Source organism: Tinamus guttatus, unplaced genomic scaffold (genome assembly GCF_059628265.1).
Source record: "Tinamus guttatus ecotype Peru unplaced genomic scaffold, ASM5962826v1 Tinamus_guttatus_pri_ptg000151l, whole genome shotgun sequence".
Classification (NCBI taxonomy): domain Eukaryota; kingdom Metazoa; phylum Chordata; class Aves; order Tinamiformes; family Tinamidae; genus Tinamus; species Tinamus guttatus.
The window spans coordinates 1,668,649-1,691,083 of record NW_028288685.1 but is presented as its reverse complement, the minus strand read 5'-3'; the positions used below and the strand labels follow the sequence as shown (position 1 = coordinate 1,691,083).

General features: G+C 36.4%; 1 protein-coding gene across 1 annotated transcript in view; it reads left to right on the top strand.

Annotated features, from left to right (window-relative positions):
* TNS3 (tensin 3) overlaps nucleotides 1-22,435 on the top strand; it is a 118,398-nt gene that overhangs the window by 6,015 nt on the left and 89,948 nt on the right. The window contains exons 4-11 of the mRNA XM_088522387.1: nucleotides 2,020-2,084; nucleotides 5,884-5,967; nucleotides 9,735-9,847; nucleotides 10,944-11,004; nucleotides 11,137-11,212; nucleotides 15,386-15,515; nucleotides 16,455-16,520; nucleotides 19,341-19,445. Of these exons, the coding sequence (XP_088378513.1) occupies nucleotides 2,020-2,084; nucleotides 5,884-5,967; nucleotides 9,735-9,847; nucleotides 10,944-11,004; nucleotides 11,137-11,212; nucleotides 15,386-15,515; nucleotides 16,455-16,520; nucleotides 19,341-19,445 (700 nt within the window). The remainder of the gene's footprint in view (nucleotides 1-2,019; nucleotides 2,085-5,883; nucleotides 5,968-9,734; nucleotides 9,848-10,943; nucleotides 11,005-11,136; nucleotides 11,213-15,385; nucleotides 15,516-16,454; nucleotides 16,521-19,340; nucleotides 19,446-22,435) is intronic.

Sequence of the window (22,435 nt, the reverse complement as noted above, 5' to 3'; positions counted from 1 at the left end):
ATAGTACAATTAACATTGACCCACAGGCAATGTTCTTGAATGTTTTATTGATCAGAAGGGGTTCAAGTCATTCATTGTTACTGATTTTGGTAGTGCTAAATGTTGTTACTCTTAAGTAGATGTAATAACAGCAGGTTGAACAAACAGTATTATAAAGGCTTAAATCCACTGACCTCACATACCTATGTTATCTACACCTCTTTATGATAACTAAGGTTCTCGCTTGTGCTCTGGGCATAGTGTGCAGTGACGTTAGTTCACTTCCTTCAAAGGCAGTGCTACTTCTGTGAGCATATTTAGAGGCCTGAGATTTTCCAGTCTAACAGCAAACTCCTTAGAAGCCTTTCATGTTGTGACATTCACTGATCTTGTTGCTGTATAAGGGAGCAACATCTCACAGGCTTTACTTCAGTCAGCTGAGTCCTCCTCACAGGTAAAGGTAAATGTCTGGACTGCTTTCAGTAGGCAAAAGTGGATGTTTGGACAATTCCTGGCACAACTGAATAACTTTTTCTGGACCTTGTTTTACTGGCCATATTGGAAAATGTGGCCCAGAATGTAAATTATATAGCACAGTGATTGCACGGACTAATAGGTAATTCCTTTGGACTGCAATATGATTGCAGTCAGTAGATACATAGCCCCTGGGCTTGGGCAGGTTCTGACTGCCTGGGTAATTGTCCTGCTCTACAGTAGTGCTGTTATTATTGTGCAATATTTTGTCTTGTTAGTAATAAATAATATTATTTGAATTGAGCTGGCAGCTGTGCTGGGGTAACACATGAGGCAAATCCATCTTTGCATCACTGGCAGATTTTATTTTAAACTAACTGAGGCTGGTATGAGACACAAATCTTCTTTTAAATTCAAGTTGAATAGTCCTCTGTAGTTCATAGCTTGCAGGCAGAATGCCATGATTGTATGAAACACCATTGATTTCTTATTAGCTGCAGGACTGCAGCCAGGTAAACAGCCCTTACATGGTGACACAATACCAGGAAAATCCATGAAAGAAAGAGCATAGTGCAGGGAACGTAATGCTTCTTTAGTTATAACTTCACATGTATATATATACATATATACATATATATATATATATACATATATGCATGTTATTTGGCACTTTACATACAAAGTGGTAATGTACAATTAGTTCCTTTTGGTAATGATCTAAAAGTTTCCAAGCAGGAGGATCAATGTAGCTATGTTAGCTGAAAGTCTGAAAGCATCTTGAAGCCATTGAAGATTACCACTCTTTTTTTACTGAATTTATGTTATCTAAACTATTAAATAAGATTTTGAAACTTTTTTTTTGAAAAATGCCATAGAAAACAAAAAGCAATAGTTGGTTTAAATCTCAGGTGTTGGAGGAAGGAAGGTTTTAAAAAAAAAAGTCGGAAATCACATGCTTTCCAAAATTTCTATTTAGTAGCACATCATGCCAGAAATGGCAATATTGTCAAGACTTGTCTTGAATGATGATCTCTGGAAAGAGTACTACTAAATTAAAATAGCTGATAGAATGTTCCTGCTACTGTTCAAGATATTTTTTCTTTTAATTTATATCTTTGTTTTCATATGAAAAGATGCCAAGCATTTCAGTGTTCTATTAAGAAATAATTAAGAAGTGAAGGACAACAAAGCTATAGATTCATAGATTTAAATTAAATATTATAAAGTTTTAAACTTACTGAATCTTAAGTTCAAAAGAATAAGAAACATAATAAGAATAATAAAATGGCGAGTCATATGTATGATTTATTGTGTTTACTTGACACTGCTCCTGAATATGAGTTGGGAAGTCATGAGCTGAGTGATGTTTTGAAACATATGCAAGGAATTCAAGCTCTGATGTTAAAGATTTAAGATTCAGTATGACGTAGGAAAGTTGTTTCTTCATTTGATCTTTTAAAACATTTCTTCCTCTGGGTTTGACACTTCTCGATGTAGAGTAGAAGGATTAATGCAAATTATGTGCAGTATAGCTGAAATGAGTTGTTTCTTTTTTTTCTAATACAGGGAGGAAAAGGAAGGATAGGCGTAGTCATATCATCATATATGCACTTCACCAATGTTTCTGCAAGGTAAGGTGAATAATGGAAAAAGGAAGTGTATATTGTTTGTTTTTACAATCAGAGAGCAGAATGTCAGAAAAAAAAAAAAAGATGTTTCTTAAATGCAGTGTTGTTCAGTTACACACTTAAGTTTGCCAGCTTGCTTCAAAACTCTTAATTAACCATATATTAAAACAGACTTTTCTCATGATCCTGCTTCAAACAGGAGATTGGACTACCTGACATCCTAATGTACCTTCTAACCTGGGATATTCTATGGTTCTGTGGGAAAATTCTCCAAAGGGTTGTTCTACATGTGCAAGAAGCCTTTATTTATATCCTGATTCTATCTTTATACTATCAAAAGTATCCGATTCTATAACTTATGTCTCTCTCAATAAGAAATATTTCTAAACTCCTTGAGGAACACAGTTGTTAGAACTAATTAGTTAGAACACATTAGTTAGAACTAATATTGAATAGGGGATTCCCCAGGCATTGGTCCTAATGAGGATGCCATTTAAGACATTATCTGGGCTTAATTTTACAGAAGCAAGTCTTCCAATTGTTCAAGCAGGACTCTGTTTTTTGTAGTTGTTACTGCTGATTCTTTTAGAATACTGAAATCATGAAGTGATAATTGACAATATGTGTCATTAAAAGTGAAACTTGATAAATGCTGTTAAAAGGGTGGAACTTTTCTGCAATCAGCAGTAAATGAAATCTTGATGCTGACAGCAAATTTCTCATGGACTTCAGTGAAACCAGGCCCTCAAAAAACTGTTTACTCTGATGAAACCTTACAGATAAATGTAGACTAAGTTGCGTTATACAAGCGAATAATATTGAAAAAATAAAGTAATAAATGTACGTTTATTAAATTTATGAATTTATGTTTACAAAGGAAGAATTGTAGCAATCATTGTCACCATTTTATGGTAATATTTTATTGAGAATAATTATGAACAAAAGATCTGTTAATTGAGGATACTGCAGTACTGTGTTGTGATCTGTGTCACAGTATTGTATCGAACTTGAAAGGTGGCACCTTGCTGTAAACAGGTATTAATAATGTCATAACAGAATAACCTCTGATACAATGATGTAGTGCCTCGTGTTGAAAGATGCCACCTTTAATTCAAGATATATTCAGGATTCCTCCAAGCAAGTGATGAGAGTAGAAACCATAATCTAAATTTGTAGTTAGCTGATAACTCTATCGAAATCTTAACTTTCCTGTTTGTTGATGGGGTCTGAGGGAAGAACATCATTTGAGTAGAGTTATAGATGAAGGCTTTTCAAAATATGCAACAAGAACACGGAAGCAGGAGCTATTGCCACCACTGCTGCTGCGGATGATAGCTGCCTTGCTAGAAACAATGCTCTGAGACAAGGATTCAAGGATCCTGTGCACCTACAAAGTTCCTACTTGCCCTCCAGTGTCCGGGCTTCAAAACACAGCCTGATGATGTAAAGGCTCCATGTGCATCAATGGTGTGTGAGGTTTCTTAAAGTTTATTTTTATGAATTTGATAATAGCAGCTGCTATTGGTGATAGTTTAGTGTTAAATAGTAAAACGTAATGTATTTCAAATGTGGAGAAAATATTGTAATTATTTCTATTATTTTTTTTTAACGTACATGTACAAGGAAACCTGGGGAAAAAAATCTTTGTAGCTACAGGTAACGAGTATGATTGTTCTTCCTTTGGGTTCTATGTTACAAATACTTGATTTTCTCATTTAGGAAAGACTAATGCGCAGCCAAAATTAACTAGGGCAAACTAGGCTTTTTGTAATAGTTGTTAAATTTTGTTCTAACAAGTCAAGAACCGAAAATCTTTGGTCAAGGCAGTTAAAGAGTGGGATGGTTTAAGCCTGGGTGAAAGTGTGGGTGAAGATATGTGAAGCAACGCATTGAGATCATGTCATACCAGTTAATAAGAATTTGAAATGCTATAGGATAGTAGTTTTTTATCCTACAGCATGTTATTCTTTAGCACCTGTATAATACACACACAGTAAAAAATGTGTGCGCCTATATACACATAAAATTTTTAGGTAGAAGACAGGAAGAACATAATTAAACTTTCAGGAATCGTGAAGAAATGATACATCAGTTGCCAGTTGAGAGACCTAGAAAGGGCAGATTTCTCCAACTAGGTCATTTTGGATATTACTGTCTGAAGTAGAATTTCAACTATTTTAAGCAGTGTTTACAAAGCAATGGAAAAAATAAGGGCAATCTTTTACTGAAGTGTAAAATGTTCTGCCTTATTGCTCTTTTATTTTTTAATATTTTAGACTTAGAGTAGTGATTTTGTATGTGTCTTGTATGTGTGCATTTGTAAAATGAAGTGTCTTATTTATTCCGCAGCATTTCATGCTACATATGTAGCACAGCAGTTACTCATTTTGTGCTGGTACCATCATTATTGACATTGTACTACCACACTGCATACAACTACATATGTATTTATGTATATACGTGAGGATCTGACATTTTGTGGGCCATGGGCCTGCATGTACAGGGTGCTTGGACTAGAAGATCTCTAGAGGTCCCTTCCAACCTTAATGATTCTATGGTTCTATGGTATGTGAAAGAATATGCTATACATAATAATGTTTGTCATTTTGCAGTAAAATGTACATCTCTCAAATATTGCAGAAATTCCTCACCAAGAGAATACCGAGGAAATGATGCTGTCTTTTACAGCAGATGGATTGTTACACAAATGTAAAGATAGGAGAAACTGGATTTTGGGGAGAAAGCTGTCCTAATCACATGCTGTGTAATCTTTAACCTCCATGAAGAAAAAGCATATTTTCACAGTATGATCCAACATCAAGTCAAGATAATCAATCTTGTGACTGATTTTTGAAAAGGATATAAATTGTGTTTTTAGTCTGATCTGTGTATGCATTTTTTTTTAATTGCAACTCCTGTAGGTGAAAATAGAGAGTCTAGTTATTTTGGAACTTCTGTTTGGTTTATGTCATGATGCTGATTAATATCAACTACATCCATTAATAAACGCTTTTTTCAATACAATGTAAATACAACTGAGTCAGCATGGTGTAATACTTGGAATGTATAATCATGAGCATTCTTACAGTTTTTTGTTTTGTTTTTTCCCCTATACCCTCTTGCCATCCTCCACACACATACAGAAGAACCGCATTAGACACATTCCCATTCTGAGACTATTTTGCTGAATAGATTGTTCCTTAAGAGTTCATGGTTGCCAGATGCAAAGCATTTTTTTTCAAAGATTGATAATTTTATTTTTAAACATTCTCTCCCTTAGTGGCTCAAGGCATAAGAAATGAAGATTGGGTAAACTGCTTGTCTGCTTAAATGATCCAGTTCCTTGCACCCTCTGCACCTCATATAATGTACTACAACCACAGCTAAGGGACAGTTTTCATCTCCATAATGTTGCTGCTTCTTGTTTAAAGGAGAGTAAATTTGCGTTTCACAGAGAAAACTCCCCAAATGACATGTGAAGGAAATGATGGCAAGCCTAAGTTGCTTTGACTTTGCTAAAATTTATTACATTGCAACAATTATAACATACTCATGTTGGGAATGTACAATCCAAATAACTGAGTATGAGAGTATGTGCTTTGCCAAAGGAAGGAAACTACCTTAAGGCATGGAATGAGAAGATGTCAGTGGAAAAAAAACATTCCTGTCGGACCTGCGCTGAGGTTGCTAGTGCCTTTTTTTTTCCCTAGTATTTGTTGGCATATTTCAAGCTGTAACCTGCTGAATTTCCAAGATAACCCCAAGCTGGAATAACATGATATCTGTGTCTCTGTTTTGACAGTGCTGATCAGGCTCTAGACAGATTTGCTATGAAGAAATTCTTTGATGATAAAGTTTCGACTTTAATGCAGCCATCCCAGAAAAGGTATTCAATTACTTCTAATTCATACCAAGAAATAAGAAATGTGGGTTATCTTTTCCCCCGTTCCTTACCTTTTCCTCTGCTGTATGAAGGCTGTTTCCTGCAGATCCTCCAGTGATTCCTGAACTCTCAGCACTTTATCTTATATTAACCTTCCTTGATTGATGAGATCTCTGCTTCAGTTCCTGCACGTAGCCCAGTATAGATAAGACCTTTTGCACCACCTTCCTATCTGCATGCATTCTTACTGCATTTTTTTCTAGGAAAAGGAGATGTCACAATCCATTCCTTAATTGCTTTAAGATAATAAACTGATTTTTATGTATCATAAATGTTGTGTATGGAATGCATATTGATTAGTGTGCAATAAAGATCTTATTATCACTTGTTTGGAGGATCTGCAGATTATGCAGTCACCCCATGTTCATGCTAGTAAATATTTGTCAGAGTGTGTATGATGTATCTTGTCTGTCTGGATGTCTTACCTTTTTAGACTGTCTGTGTGAATGAGGTTGAGTTGTGAGTTAAAGCAAGTGGTTTGGAAGTGAATAGATCTAGGGCTGACTATTTAAGTGACTCTGACATGAGGCAATGAAGTAACAAAAGAGGGGAGCAGGTTTTTGATATCTGTCAGACAACTATTTGATATAGCTCAATCTTGTAGAAACAGAAAATATCCATTGCGTTTTATTTAGTATTACAAATTGCTTTTGATTTTAATCAGCATGTATACATTAGTTTTTTAAAAGATATTTAAAGGATAAGGCTTTGCTAATAATCAAACTAGAAAAAATGTGTGGCAATAATGTGCAATATAGCGTTTGGTTCTGTTCATGCCTAAATAAGAAAAGCTTTCCCATTGCCTCTTGAACCCATTTGGTGACCTGTACAGCTGTTTTTCACATGAGAAATAATAGCACAGCATCCCACTAGGCTTTAAATAAACTTCTCATAAATAGAACTTCACCAACCTCATTCTTCTTTCAGTTTTATGCCTGCATATTTGCCCTTTGTATTTTAATAAAACCGGGTGTGAGTGTGATGCCTACCAGATAGAGAGGCATGAACTGTGGGAGCAAAAGGAGAGAGATGGTCTTAATGTTCCTATGCAGAAGCTTTATACATTATTCTGATTTTAAATGAGCGTCCCTGTAGCCAGCACATTTCCATGGAGAAGACAAGGAAGGATTCTCAATGCATCATCTGTGACTGGTGCCTTGCTGCATTTTTTAAGGACACATTGGTAGGAAGCTTGTATAGCTTCTATAGGTGAACTGTATGTAAGCCCTAGAGCTAGAGATAAATTAGATGTAAAGGGTGCTTTGGTATCCTCCTCCAGGAGACTGTGTCACTGAACGAGGGGTGGTGGGGGTGAGTGATACAATGCACTTCACTCGTGGGTAAGAGATAGGAATAGGTTTTATTGGTAATGACAATGGTTTCACGAGATTCTATGGCAAGGCCACTTATTAGTTATTGCATGGAGGTTCAAGATACACACAGAATTATCAAGGACACCCTCCCGTTGGGTCACGAGGTTCAGATTGGACCCCCTTGCTTTCCTAACTCCTTCTGAGAGGAGTCTGGGTGCAGCTGGATCCAGTCCTAGTTGCAGACCTGGTCAACAGTTTATGTCTAAAGGATTTGTGCAGTTACAAAGTAAGGTTTACAAACTCAAAAAAGAGAAAGACGCGCTATAGTCACTTACCACGAACCTGTAGTGGGAAGGATCTCTTAACCTCGAGGAGAATCCTTGAGAGGTGTCCCTGCTCAAGGGGAGATCCTGGCGTGCAGCCCACTGCCATGCAAGGAGAGCTCAGTGGGCTCTTGGGCTGTCCCCGTATTTATAGGATAAAATGATTGACTGATAGTCATTCTTTCAATTTCAGAAATGACTGTTGGCTGGTGCACTCACAGTTAGCCTTATCTCCCCATCAGGATAGGGCCATCAGGAGTATTATTGATGGTTAATGTCTGGGTGGGGGAAGAAATCAGGGAGGCAACTACCAGGATCAGATAATGTGGTAGTTAACACCTGAACAGGGCTATGTGTGAGAAGTCAGGATGAGCTGGGGAAGGAGCATATCCGTCACAGACTGGCTTAGTTCCCCTAGGTTCTCCCACAGGGACTTCTATTCATTTTCTGATGGACGAAGTTAGCATCTTTTTTCAGCAGTGCTGAACTTCAGCTGACCATCTTCCAGGCATATCCATGTGTATGTGCTTGGGATGCTTTCTTTCCTTAAGAATAATAGAATAGTCACACCTCTGTTAAAATCTAGTTGATGCTTAAGTAGGCATAATTTAGGTGAATCTGCGTGTAAATTTTCTCCTTAAAATTTTAGTTGTGGTCATCATATACATCACTCCTGAAAATATAAATTAACTTTTTGACCTCACAGCTAGTGAGATGCTGCAAGGAGAGCCACGTCATCTTCAGATGTGTTCTTCAGCAGACTTCAGAACTCCTGCTTTGAATCTATCCTGGAAATACTTAGTATTCTCAGATATTACAGTTGAAGGTTTTCCTGAAAAAAAAGTGCAGATATGGAGCCTTCATATATAAAATTTTTCTATAAATCATTTTAATTCAACACACCTCTCAGAATTTAGCCAATTGCCTATAAGCATTTTAAGTGCACTGTTTGGAGAAATAAGGTTCAAGAATGCAGATGAATTTTTGAAATAATTAAAAACAGATGGGAGAAGCTGTGCAGACTGGGCAATTGCTAATGTGGTGTTTTACCTACAGTGTTTGCGGGTTTCAGGTATAACAATTTTTAAACTGATACTTTTACTATTCTTTTACTATTCTCAGAAGATTGAAGGGAGAAAAAAAAAGAGAAAAGCTGACTTAAGAGATTTTAAAATAAACATTTCAGAAAAAAATAAATCCCCTCAAAACCGCTACAAGCCCCATTCTGGGATAACAGAGCTGTTGTGGCTGGGCATCTTTAATGGTGGTGTTAGCTGGAGTGAGCAGTAAGGAGTAGGTTAGTGAGATGGCATGTAAAGGGGGAGAGCTTGAGGGTGATTTTTTTTTTTTTTGTACTGTACATTCCTGAAAGTGAAGTTAAATAAAGGTTATGTCATGGGCATGGAAAAAAAATGGACTCAAAACCGGTAGAAAAATAGAGGCTGATTTCACTTGTTTTTTTTTTTTTTGAGTGGTAAGAGAGCTTTTTTTTTTTTTTTTCCTTAAACACACATCAGTGTTGTTCACTTGCATGTACTTGCTTGTGGGTTTATGATTAAAGCAGTTACTAAAGAACAGCAATACAAAGATTTTCACATTGCTCTGCAGATCACTTTGCAGTGTAAGGATGTTATTTGCAGCCAGTGCCTTTTCTGCTAGGATTTCTGAGAAGGGCACTTGTTATTTTTGTTTTTATGAAGTGTGCTTCACGCTAAATGGCATGGGGCCTGTTTCATGCTATTGTGAAAGCCAGCTCAGACTTTCAGTTGTAATTGGAAATGTATATTGAGCTGAACTGGCTTTCCTAGCTAAGTGAATTACCTTTTCTGTTTAGAATAGCATTGTTAATAAGTACAATAAAGACCTCTGCAATAGTAATGTAGTAGTCATGGTAAAGAAGTGTGTGCCTTCATGCTATTTTATGACAGCTATTCTTTTTGGAGTTGCATGTAATGATAAAATTCTAGTCATGATCCATGAAATATGGCTAGAAATATTCATTTGCAAAGACTCTGTTTCCCTCATACAATTGCATTTCTGTTTTTATTTAACTTGGGCAAATTTGTGTTTTTAGATATGTGCAATTTCTAAGTGGCCTTTTATCTGGATCTATGAAAATGAGTACAACCCCTGTTTTCCTGCACTATGTTATCCTTCATGGCATTCCGAGCTTTGATGTTGGAGGAGGTAAGTTACCTATTTTTTCATATTAAAGCATAGGCTCAAAATATTGTTTCATTTTGGAGCTTTCCATAAATTGTGCCTGAATCAGAAGTCAGAGTTAGTGCTCCTTTATATAAGTCCAGCTATTCCCAGTAAAAGAACTGTAGGAAATGCAATAACATTACAACATGACCATGAAGGCTATGAAAGAGAAAGTGGAAGAAAATTTTCCTCCTTTCTTATCATCTGAAGAGATGGTGCTAGAGCAGTCTGCCTTGCTTCTGTTCTTCCATCAGTTCCTGGAAAAGACTTGAGAACTTGCTTATGTTTCCAAAGCAATTGTCTTCATGTTCACATCTTCTCCTTCCTTTTCTGAGATTTTATTTTTTCATTTAGTCTCTTCAGATAAAGTGGCCATCTAAGGTGGCCTACTGTAGTCAGTGACTTTAAAATTAAAGTTCTAATCCAAGATGATGTACTGAAGCTTACTGCATGGTGAAGTAGCACAGCGCCTTCCCTTTCTCACCAAGAGTTAATATATGTCTTTTGAAATGTCCTCTATCTGAGTCTATTGCTTAAGCTGCATTATTTTTAAATAACTACTTTAATAAAGACAAAACGTTCTTTACTGTAGTCAGGGATTTAAGGTGGATTCTAGTTTTGAAGTAAAATTGGGAAAAAAAAATTTCTTATAATTTTAGAAAATGTATTTTATTTTATTTTACTTTATTATTTTATTTATTTTTAAGCCGTTCTCTTTCTTCCCTTGTTCATTTTGTTTTCCTGTAGAGGAATGGGAAGAAAAAAAGCCATTTTATAAGGAGCAAAGTGCTCCCACTTTTGTTTTCTTACGATATCCTTTAAAATGCATCCCTTCTCCAATGCAGAACTAATCTAGAGTGCAGGGAAAACTTAATTTTACAAAACATTATCAAAAACTATTCTGAGGGGAAATACATCTGCCAAAGTGTATTTTCTTTGGAAAGATTTTTGACAGTCAACATTGTCCCACTTGTGTGCCACTTTGCTTGATCTGGATGTACACAAAATTTCCTACTTGTAATATTAAGAAAAAGGAAAATAATTACAAAAATAATTTGTTCTCTTAACTTCTTTTCAGTTTGTCGGCCTTTTCTGAAGTTATACCAGGCTATGCAACCAGTTTATACATCTGGAATATAGTAAGTCTTAGCCATTACCTTTATGACCGAATCCAATTTTTAATTCTCACTATTGCAAAATTGCTGAATCTATTTTTGTTTGTTTCTTTAAACCATATATTTTATTTTTCTTTTCTCTTCTCTCTTGTTAAGTAGCCTAGGGCCAGAAAATCAAAGCCGCATATCCATTGCTATAGAGCCAGCCCAGCTATTGAAGGGAGACATTATGGTAAGTTAACTATATGAAATATAGACTCTATTCTGTTTTGCATTCTTGTAAAAATAAATCAATTTGTTAGTATGCGGACATACTAACAAATAGGTTATTAAATGAATTTAATTTCCTATCTGGTTTTACTATGAATCAAAATTACCCTCAAACTATAGGGCCCGAACAATTGCAAACTGCATTCCCATTTCATGGCATCACCAAATGCAGTTATGCCTGTATTGCTGTTTTGTTTATTAAAATGGCTTTGGGAGGTTTTCTAACTCAACACTGAAATACTCTGTGACTTGACCGACAAGATTAACAATCAAAAAACTATATGGTGTTAAACTATGTTAATCTATAAAATGGTATCAGATGAAAGCTTCCTGATTCTACTGGCACCTAAAGTATCCAGAAAGCACAGGTACTACATAGCTTGTGTAATTTGCACCATTATCATTTTAAATCTCTTTGCTTTCTTATATTTATAATTTACAGTTATGCAAGGAAGAAGAAAGATAGTTGCCATGTCTTTTGATTGGTTAAACCAAGAAGATAGAAGTACAAGTAGAATGAATGGGGGAGATATTATCAGTAAGAGTATTCCTGTGTATATTGCTGGGAGATTTCAGAATGCTTTTTTATTTATTTCTCGATTCAGGAATGCTGAATCTTAGTAAGAGAGTCCTTGGTATCAGACTTTTTTTCTTTTCTCATTTACCTTTTTCTTTTCTTATTTACCTCTCATTTTCTTGTTCACGTACTGCACCGTTTCCTCCCCTCACAATTCAGTTTAGTACTTTAGTACTTTGTTCTTCTTTCTTCCTTTTTTTTTTTTTTTCCTTTCACTGAAAAATGGAGAAAGTATAATGTTTCTAAACAGCATGCTATAGATTTTCTGGTATACTTAAGAGGTTTGGAGGAGTTTCAGATTTGAGAAGATTATTACTTAGCAGAGTAGTTGATGATGCCTAAGCAAATTGAGTAGATTACAGAAGAAATCAGTCTGAGACAAACTTGGTGGCTATCAAATTTAAAAGAAAAAAAAAAGTTGCACATAACTTGATTAATGCTTTCCATCCATAGCATTTTAAAAGAAGCCAAATCCATTGGTCTTATACTATTACTGTAGGCAACATCTTATTCAATACAACAGTATTTCCTAAAGAAAAACTTCAGTTATGATTTTTTTTTTAAGCTATGGTAGACTAAGTCATCAGTGGTTTCAGGAAAAACAAAATTTTGTTGTCCCCACTCTTCCGACTCCATAGGGTTGAACAGCATGAACTACAAGGATTTGTAATCCTTGACTGTTGTCCTTGTTTCCACACTCTTTTTCTACAATTATGTCTCTAAAGAAATTTTGGAGAGAACCAGATATGTGTTATTTACCCTTTCAACACTATTTGCTTGACTTGGGCTTATAGAAGTCCTTACAACAATGTAAATAGTGATGCAGCGCAGCCAAAGCTGTTGAAAAGCTGCATTGACGCCTGTAAATATATATAGGTATTCCCTAGCATTCCCCCCAGCAGTACAATTCCAGTGGCTTGTATTACTCTTGAATATAGTGTTAGTATTCAAAGTTAAATGTACGGTCAGTTAAAAAGCTTCTTAAGTACCGTGAGTGAGAAAAGGTATTTTCAGTGTCTTAGGTCTAGATGTACAGTGCGTGGTTGTATCACAATCACAGTACTATATAAAGAAGCACTTCTGAGTTAAAATTCTTAAAAGCTATTACATTGAATTAGAAAGTAGAAAGAAGCACTCTGTAGCTACATAATTTACTAAGCTAACCAGAATGGCGCATTTTTATAAATATTCTGTAAAATACAGTATGTTTTTGGCAAATCCTGCATCTGTTCAAAGCCAAAAGTCTTACAAGCTGGAGGATACAATGTGTTTTACAGTTATTTAGCCCTCTGTATCTTCAGTACTCCCATGCTGACCCCCATATAAAAACAATAAAGCTTTTTAAACAATTAGAATAAATAAGAAAGAAAAAAGATACCACTTTAACATAAAATTGTGAAGGAAGTTACATGATCTTAAAGAAGGTGTTTCGTCTCTTAAAACTTGTTTTTGCTCACAGAATGTAATTGAATAGGATGCTAACAGATATTTGAGATCAGATTATGAATTTTGGATAAGGTTATCTCATTAAGGGCTAGCATATGCCATTTTTCTGTCCCTTTTTCACTTCTGGCCAAACTTGCAGTCATTCCTTAGGCAAATATCCATCCTCCTTTCCATAAAACTTCTGGTTATATTGAATAATGGGGGGTTATTTATTCTTGAACTAAAACTTTACTCTTTAACTCAAGCATACTGATTAATTTTCCTGCCTTATATTTTTTCCAGAATTGAACCTTTATTTAGCTAAGTGGCTAGTGTTGTGCATATGCACTTTTTTTTTTTCCAGTAGGAAAACAAATTATTGTCTGTCTGAGTAATACTTGGATTGAATTCAGACTCTCTTCTTGAGCTTTGGCATTTGATACAACATGTTTATCTTTTGAGACTTTTACTTTGTAAAGCCCCGATTTAAGAAGAACAATCCAGCTGATAAAGTATAACAGAAATATATGTAGCAGGGACTGTTAGCTTGCATATATATGTTTAGTTTGTGTCATGCTGGGATTCTATACTTGATCAATTTTTCATTCTGGTGTTTTTTGGTGTAGATCAGAAGCGATGATACATAGATCAGATGATAGGAGATCAGTGTAAATGAAGGCAAAAATCAAGTCCTTTATGCTCACTTAATTCTCCATTTTTTCAAAGATGTCTTAGTTGAATTGGGCTGTGAATGACCATCCCTCAATTAATGCTATAAAGGCTAGTTAATATGGACTGGTTTTGAAACAGACTTGAACTGTTCAGATGAAATTCACAGTTGAAAGTGACCTTATCTGGGCCTTTTGCATTGCTCCTCCTTTTCCTCTCCCATTTTCCAGGTAGTTTTTGGAAAAGTCATTTCTCAAGTGGGTGACTCATCTCATTCATGAGAGGCAGAAGGAGGAGCAAAGTTTAAGTTCTTTTGTGGAATGGCCCCATGAGCTGCTGTTGAAGAGACAAATACCTACAGCAATATGAATAATACAAAAAGAATGCACTATCAAGTCAAATTAAGTCTTTGCAGACTGTTATCTCTGCAGACTGTTATCTCTAGTTTTCATCTTCAGATGCTTCAGATTGGAAAGGTGAGGGGTGGGATGGGCCTTGCAGTTCATGCAAGGCACCTGACAGCTAAAGTCAGGAATGGCTTTGACAGTTGAGTTTTGATGATTGATATCCTCATCTTTACTGCCCCATGCATCTGGTGTAAGGGCTGAGGTAGATCACAAGTTGGCCTGTGTGCCAAGTGTGCCATCAGCACCGATGCACTTTGAGAATTTAAGGCATATGACTTAGGTCCTATGACTTAAGATTACCAAGTTTTTTATATATTGCTGAGTTGAGTGAATGTTGAGTGGTCATGTATTCCACTGGACAACTCAAAGAATTGTTAAGTGAAAAGTCTGTAAGTCTAGTCTAAAGAAAAGTGAGGTTAAAGAAATATTTGTGTTATGGTCACAATTAGCCACTGAAATTCATACTAGATGTTATTTTTTTTATATATATTTCTGTCTTGTTCTATGCAAGGTGGTAAAACTAGCACCAACTTCCCTCCATAATATACAGAAAATCACATTAGTGCTAGTAGAGGAATTTTAAAAAATGTCCTAAAATTGATGTAATCATCTTGGAAGTTTTCTGAGAAGGCTGGTCTGCATATGCTTCAGTTATTTTGAAATGAATGTTTTGTTGAATGAAATGTTAGTGTTTTGTTGGTTTGATGCCATGAAAAAGTAGTGATTTGTGTTCCAAAATTTTAATGGCACATGCTATGATTCTGAATCATCATCTGGTCGGTGACCAGATAGCAGCTAGTGGTGGTGATGATGAAAGTAGTAATTATTATTTTTACACATCCAAAACTCAATCTTGCTTTGAGCCTGTATAATTTTAAAAGGATTGAGCAACCCATGTTACAACAGCAGTAGTGTCTGCTCTAAATTGCACTGTGGTTAGCTTGTTCAGACAGTAATCCAGACAACATGCACACTGCTTTGTGCTGATTTTTAGAAATTGCTAATTGACATGATTTCCCTTTCTTTAAGTTATTTTATTTCATTTTAATTTTTTTAGCTAAAATGTTACCACAAAAAAAATCGGTCAGCTGCTCGGGATGTGGTTTTTCGTCTTCAGTTTCACACCGGAGCTGTTCAAGGACATGGCCTAGTGTTTGGCAAAAAGGACTTAGATAATGCCAACAAAGGTACTTGCCTTCTATTGCATGTCAGTGTGAATGGCGTGGATGCATGTGTCTGTGCATGGATGGGGTTGTTGCATTCAGCACCAGTATGAGTAAGGACTTTTCTATATACATTTATTTTTGACTTCTCTCATCTTTAGGAGAAGGGAGACTACTATATGCTAGTTATTTCATAACACCTCAGCATAGCTAAACCCCTAAAGATCTTTGTATGCATTCAAAATACACAAAATACATCAGATATCCCTACATAACCTTTACCTCAACTTCTGATATTTGTTAAAACAGCAAACATATCTTTAAAATGTTGACTCTTAGTTACTACTGGAAGAAAGAAGATGAGCTAAGAGCATTCTTTTTTGAATGATGGAAACAGCGACAAAGTTGAATACTAAGTTTGTCTGCATATGCAACCCTTTTAATTGTTTCAGAATTGATGTGAAAAATGTAGGCAAAGTTTTCAGATATGTTTGAAAATCTGTATTGTACTAATCCGTACTTTCCACAGAATTTCTTTTTTTTTAATATTTATATATAAGATTGTATCTTAACATACGTTACTAACAAACTAATAGCAAATATATTTTTGTGAAATATGTGCCTATACAAAGATTTTTTTGGTCAAATATTGTAATTTAGCTAATATAGTGAACACTTATAGTTTACTTCCAGGTATGTCTTCCCCTGTTGTTCCAGGGACAACAATGTCTGTTGAGAGGGACCTATTTTTCTTCTTGTTTTTTGACTGCTTTTGGAAATAAACAAAAAATCAGCTTACACTTATGTGGCCTTTTTTGGGAATGTAACTGTTTTAGAAGTAAACTGCTCAATTTGAAGTAAAAAGTGTGATAAAAGTACATGCATTAATAACAATAGAAAATCCTGACTTCTGAGTGCCTTGTAAGTATTTCTGTAGGAAATAATATTATCCTTTGTTTTCAGATGACCGTTTTCCTGATTATGGGAAGGTAGAACTAGTGTTTTCAGAAACTCCTGAGAAAATTCAAGGTGAGTATACAGTAGAGTCTAATGAAGTGTTCATTAACATTTACATTAGCCTAAGAGTGATAAACCTTCTTAAAAATATACCAGAATGATGACTGACCACCATTATAGACCACTTCTCTATCTGTAGAAAACACAGTATGTTATAAGTAGCTTGCTTAAGTGCGAATGACAGCAGTGGTCCCTCCTGTAACATTTTGCTGGCTGTTGTCATGAGCGATCAAGTTTGATAAGTAGTGAAGTTGAGCTGTTTTCAGTTTAATGTAAAGAGAAGCAATTCTAATTTATTCTGGAGATGTTTCTGCTCTGGATTGTTTTATAGCGTATATCCTGTATACCTCCAGAATATATCTTATTTTAATATAACTCAGGTCATAGACAATTACTGACTACAACAAGGACTTAAATTGCGCTTTATATTGAAGTTCAATTCTGTAAGAGTTTTGTTTTTATTTATTCTGTTACAAAAAAGGTATAGGTTCTGCCTGAGACTGAATGAAAAACAAATGTTCTGAACAGCCTCTCTTATGCGAAATCTTATTAAGTGTCCTGAGAACTGCATATATTATTCTTCAGTCTTTTTCACAAGTTTGATCACTAAGAGACTTGTAGTAGCAGCCAGTAAGGAACTGACTTCTGTCCATCTGAGCACAAGATTTCACTTAGCTTGTTGGAAAGCCATATAAGAAAAAATCTTAGAAATGAATTTCACTGACTTGATCTAAACGTTTCCTGAATGGTGAATCCCATATTATGCTTGAAGAGAGGCCAGCTGACATGTCTGAAAAAGGATCAAAATTCGTTCAAGTGAGTTCAATTTGTTCCTGGATGGAAAATCAATTTTGTGTTTTTAGCAAGCTCTAAGTAGCTTGAAAATAAGGTTCTCATCAGTTAGAAATTTAGAAATTAGTACTCAATTTCTATCTAAGCAGTTAGCAGGCTGGGAAGAAGAATCTACCATGTAATATTTATTTACAATTTCTACAGAATTATATACTAGCATAATTCAGGTTAGGGTAGACTGCAGGGAGTCTCAGTCAGGTCCGGAAAACCTCAAGGAGAGACAGTGGAACATCACTGGGCAGCCTTTTCCACTGACTGTCCTTGCTGGGAAAGTCATCTGATTCTATTGTCCAAAGCTCTTTTGATTCATTCTCTTCCTCATTCTCCCACCTTTCGCCCCAGGAAACAGCCCGGCCCTATCTCCTTGAAAACTTGCCCCCATCCATTGTGGGGGGCTGCTGTTGGGCACCGCCTTCTCAGGCTGAACGAGTCTCAGTCCCTTGGCATCTCCTACCGGGAGAAGTGCTCCATCGCTGACCTTCTTTGTGGCCCTATGCTGAACTAGCTCAGTTTTTTAATGCCTTTTGTGTATTGCATAGCCCCAAAATGGTGTTCTAGAAAATAACCTACTGGACTTGTAAGAAAGGCTATCCTCACCAGGAAGATTAAGCACCTAAATAATTAGGTAACAAACTTCCTAAATGTACTTTGTGAGAAATATGATCAAACAGACTCTTACACAGTGGCTTTTTTCTACCTGCACAGAAAGGTTTGGGGCCGTGGTATTCTTGCCCTTCCCATTTTAACTATCTATCTGTGTTTTGAAAGGACACTGATCATGGCACATGCACCACAGCAGTGCAGTAAAAAAGCATAGCACTGCTCTTCTTTAGACCAGTTTACAGGAACACCTACTTCTCAAGATACAGGTGAAGAATTGGTAGCTATTTCTTGTTTTGGATTTTTCTTTTTAAACTACCTGTTCTAGATGAAGGAACAGAGGGAGAAAGCTGGTTTGATCCGTCCTGTGCATCTGTATCAAATCAGTGCCAAAGCCAAGTCCAAGGTCATGAGTTCTTGATGTTCATACTTTGCTTTTGAATCACTGGACCACACCTAAATTCCTCATGGTATGCTTTAAGAACTGAATGTTATTTTCTGCCTTCTTAAGGGCAGAAAAAATGTGTGTTGCTGCTCTAAATTTCGGGTATGTTTGGCAGAGTGTACTTTGATGCAGGCAAACACACAGGCAAGTAGTCTGATCTCGAGCTCCTTTGGAAGGTTAGAGAATGGATGAAACAATGCAGCTGGCACATAGAAATGGAGTGGCTCTTTAGTGAAATGCTTCTGTAACAAAACCTTATCTTATCATCCCTTTATTACCATCCTAATACCAATATTTGTGGTTTCATTCTGCAAAGTTGCTTGATTTATTGTGCCTAGCTGAAGAGCTGGGGGGATTATCTTTGTGATTCAGGTTCAGAGCACAGCATCATCAACACGCTCGTGATAAAATCCTTTGCTGGTTCCTACTATAATGACATGTAAATTAAGATTTTGTAGTTTCTTTTTGTTGTTGCAGCTTGGAGCGGGTCAGGAATGCCAGACATCAACTTCATAGAAGCTGGAACTGACTTCGTTTATTAGCTTTTCATGCAGTACATTTATATGATTCTTAACAATTAGTGATGTAATTACACAGGCTCCTAATTGGTAGACAATGATCTAACTCAGACCCTTACAGCCCCCCTTACTTGTTTAGCTCATCCTTTTAGTTCAACAGCTCTTTTATTCCCTCTGACCTTGGTCTACTTTCTTATCTCCTAGTTAGCACTCCCTTCGTTCTTTCACTGAAACCTGAAGGCTGGAATTGAGCAGGCCTGCTGGGCAGCCATGTACGCGGCTCTCTAGCCATCCCTCTACATTTTGTAACCTTTTTCTACTAGTGGTAGAACATGGTATTACAGTGGGGACTGTAAATATGTGTGTAGGTCATTACAAATATGACTCTCTTTTGTCTCAAACACGTTACTTTTCCAGGAGGTTATCACCTTCAGAATGACCATGGAGTGATAGTTGATTATAATACTACAGATCCACTGATACGCTGGGACTCCTATGAAAATATGGGCCCTGATGGGGAAGGTGAGTAATTTATCACAAGAGGCCAAAGCTAGATCTTCAGCAACACTATCACAGTGTTTGAATGGAAGGAAGGAGAGCTAATTTACTTGAATGTAATGCGTATTTACTAACTGTCCACTTTTGACGTGTTCAGCTACAGTGGCTCTAATGGAAAGAAAAATGTCCTATGTTATGGAGAGATTCTTGCTAATGCATTGAACTGGACTGAGAGACAGCAGATTGGTATGAATTACTTGGTACTTGTAAATTTTCTGAGAGAGCAAACAATATTATCAGGAGTGTTGCAGCAGGTACGCTAGGCTGTAAAGTCACAGATATACAAATATACATACTGTTTGCTGCTTGGTTATTTCTCTTCATAAGCATGCGTACTTTTGAAATGTCCTTTTACTGCTTAGATTATTTTCTCTATCTGCTGGTGCATGCAGAGGGTGAAAGCCTCCAACAGCAGCTTTCAGTTCTGTCTCCAGTGTATATTTTTGCCTGATGATTTGCTCGAGTGAATGACGAAAAGAGCAGTTGTGCTTTTAATGGATATATTTTTCATGGGAGGACTCGGAATGTCTCACCTGTGTGTGCACATACAAGCCTGAAGTTGTTATAAGTAAAAACGTGAGAGAAAGTGTTGAATGGATGCCAAAGTCCTACATTTTAGAGCTCACTGTTATGAGAGAGACATACTCAATTAGCACTCTCTGAAGTCAGTTTTCATATATTTTTATAATCTTTTACTATCAGTGTTGGCCATCTAATGGCAACAGCAGTGAGGGCTTTGGAGGCAGAGGCATACTGGGAACTTGTTTTTTTTATTATTTGATTTTGTTTTGTTGGATTATTCTTATACAGGAGTGTTTCCTAATACTGATTATTCACCACAGACTCCAATCAGTAGCAAACTAGGAGAAAACACGGAGTAGTAGGACACAGAACAGTAGTAGTAGTACAGAAGAGTACTGATGCACAGGGCAGACAGAAACAACAGCTGATTAACACTGTACAGGGTCTACACAAGGAGTAGTATCACAGAGACTGAATCTTGGCTGAAACAGATGTCTTAGTTTCTGCCTAGGATGTTTCCAGACCATTTGTGGGTTTTTCATGTTTTTTGTGTGGTATGGGTAAGGTTTTTTGTTTGCTTTTTTTAGAACTGTAACGTGTAAACATAGCCCTCAACAAGGAATTGATGTCATAAATATTTTTAACTGCCAAGTTTGATTGGATAGATAACCGTGACCTATCTACCCTCATATATTACATTTAAGGTAGCTATATTAGTACAGGAAATTAAAAGCAGAGATAAATACGTAGGCAGCACTCTGTAGGAAGTTACATAATTTTATGTTCTGCATATCTTGAAGACCTGATCACAGATCATTAACAAGTGCAATTAACAGGCTTCCTGATGTTCAAAAGTCTCATGTGCTACAAAAAGCCTCCCCCCAGCCCCCGCCATGTAATTTGTTTGTACAGGAGGCTTTTAATTACCTGAGATACAATATAGATATAATGAGTTTGTCTGAATATAGAAATGTCTATTAGGAGTCTGGAGAAATCATGGCAGCAGAAGCATTGCTAGAGAAAGCACCAGAAGTACATGAAACCAAAATTTAAGAGGCCATGTAAGTGAGATGCCAGGGAGCATAACAGGCAGAGGATTTATTCCTACAGAGCTTAGCTAAAGGATCAGGAGGGGCTAAAACACATGCATTATATGTTAGTTACTTCTTTCTCCTAAGGCTGAGACCTGTACTCAAGAGAAAGCTAAGCTTATTCTGTTATTTCAGGTAAATATAATCTGCTATAAATACTAGAACAAACTCCTCATATGTTTTCTTTAGTGGTTCGATAACTAATGCTTTTGCATTAAAAAGACAGGTTGAATCCTAGATTTCACCACAGGTGGGAGACCATGAAGAGGGGATGCCACATTGACTCCGAGCAGTGAGCAGTGTCAAAAACCTTTGAGCCTGAACCTTCTGGCTACAACCTTTGAGATACAATCTTTTCTATACCTCAGACAAGATTAAGGTGCAAGATTTGGTACAACTGTGTAACAGCCTTCCAGTAGTGGTATGTTGTGGAAGAGACTTGTACGGAGGGTCTGTTTCAGGTCTGTTCCATGTAAGCTCCAGTCCTAGCCTTGTATAGGGACTCCACTTCAACAGGAATAATTTCTATTTCAGTAGGAATAATAAGAGAATACAATAGGTGGTGTGTGTAGAAGTCATACACCTTTTTGTTCATTTCAAAATTCTCTACCTGTGAAATTCCAGATAAAGATGAGTGGGAAGGTTAAAGCAGAACTTTGTAAAATTGCCAGGATTTCTTTTGTAGGTATGTGTGTGTGTAAAGTCTGTTTTCCAAACTGATGGGTTAAAATGGAAAAAGAGATATAAACAGGAAAGTAGTATCTGTCTTTTGAAATCCTACACCTATTTGGCCTCATTACCAGAAGAACAAAAGATGGGAGGACTTGATAAAAGAAAAATGTACCCAAAGTATTCTGATTTGTTGGCATGATTTAGTGTTACAGAAAGAAACCATGGCCTTTTAAATGAACATGAACTCTTTGGTGGTGGTAGTGGTAGAGTTGTTTATGTCTGTTTATGTTGAGTAGGCACACGATCTGCTCCCTGGATTTACTTCCTTGTTCCTCATTTGTAACAGTATAGAAATTTTGACAATTGAGAAGGAAATAAGTGATTGGAATTTCTTCTCACAAATGCTCTTTTTCTCCAGATGCCTTGAGAAATGTCTGTTGTATATGGATTTAATAGCCCTCCATAATATGTTGAAGCTTTTATTAGTTTCTGTGTTTGTATCAGATTTCCTTCTCTTCGAGTGGTACATTTGCACCAAGACTTCTATTACGCTGATTTAAAAGCCTGCCGTTGAATAGAGTACTTGGAACCACAAAAATCAGATGATCTTCATACTGTCATGTAAAAGTCTGTGATGGTTACCATTATTTTTCTCGTGGTTTTAAGACT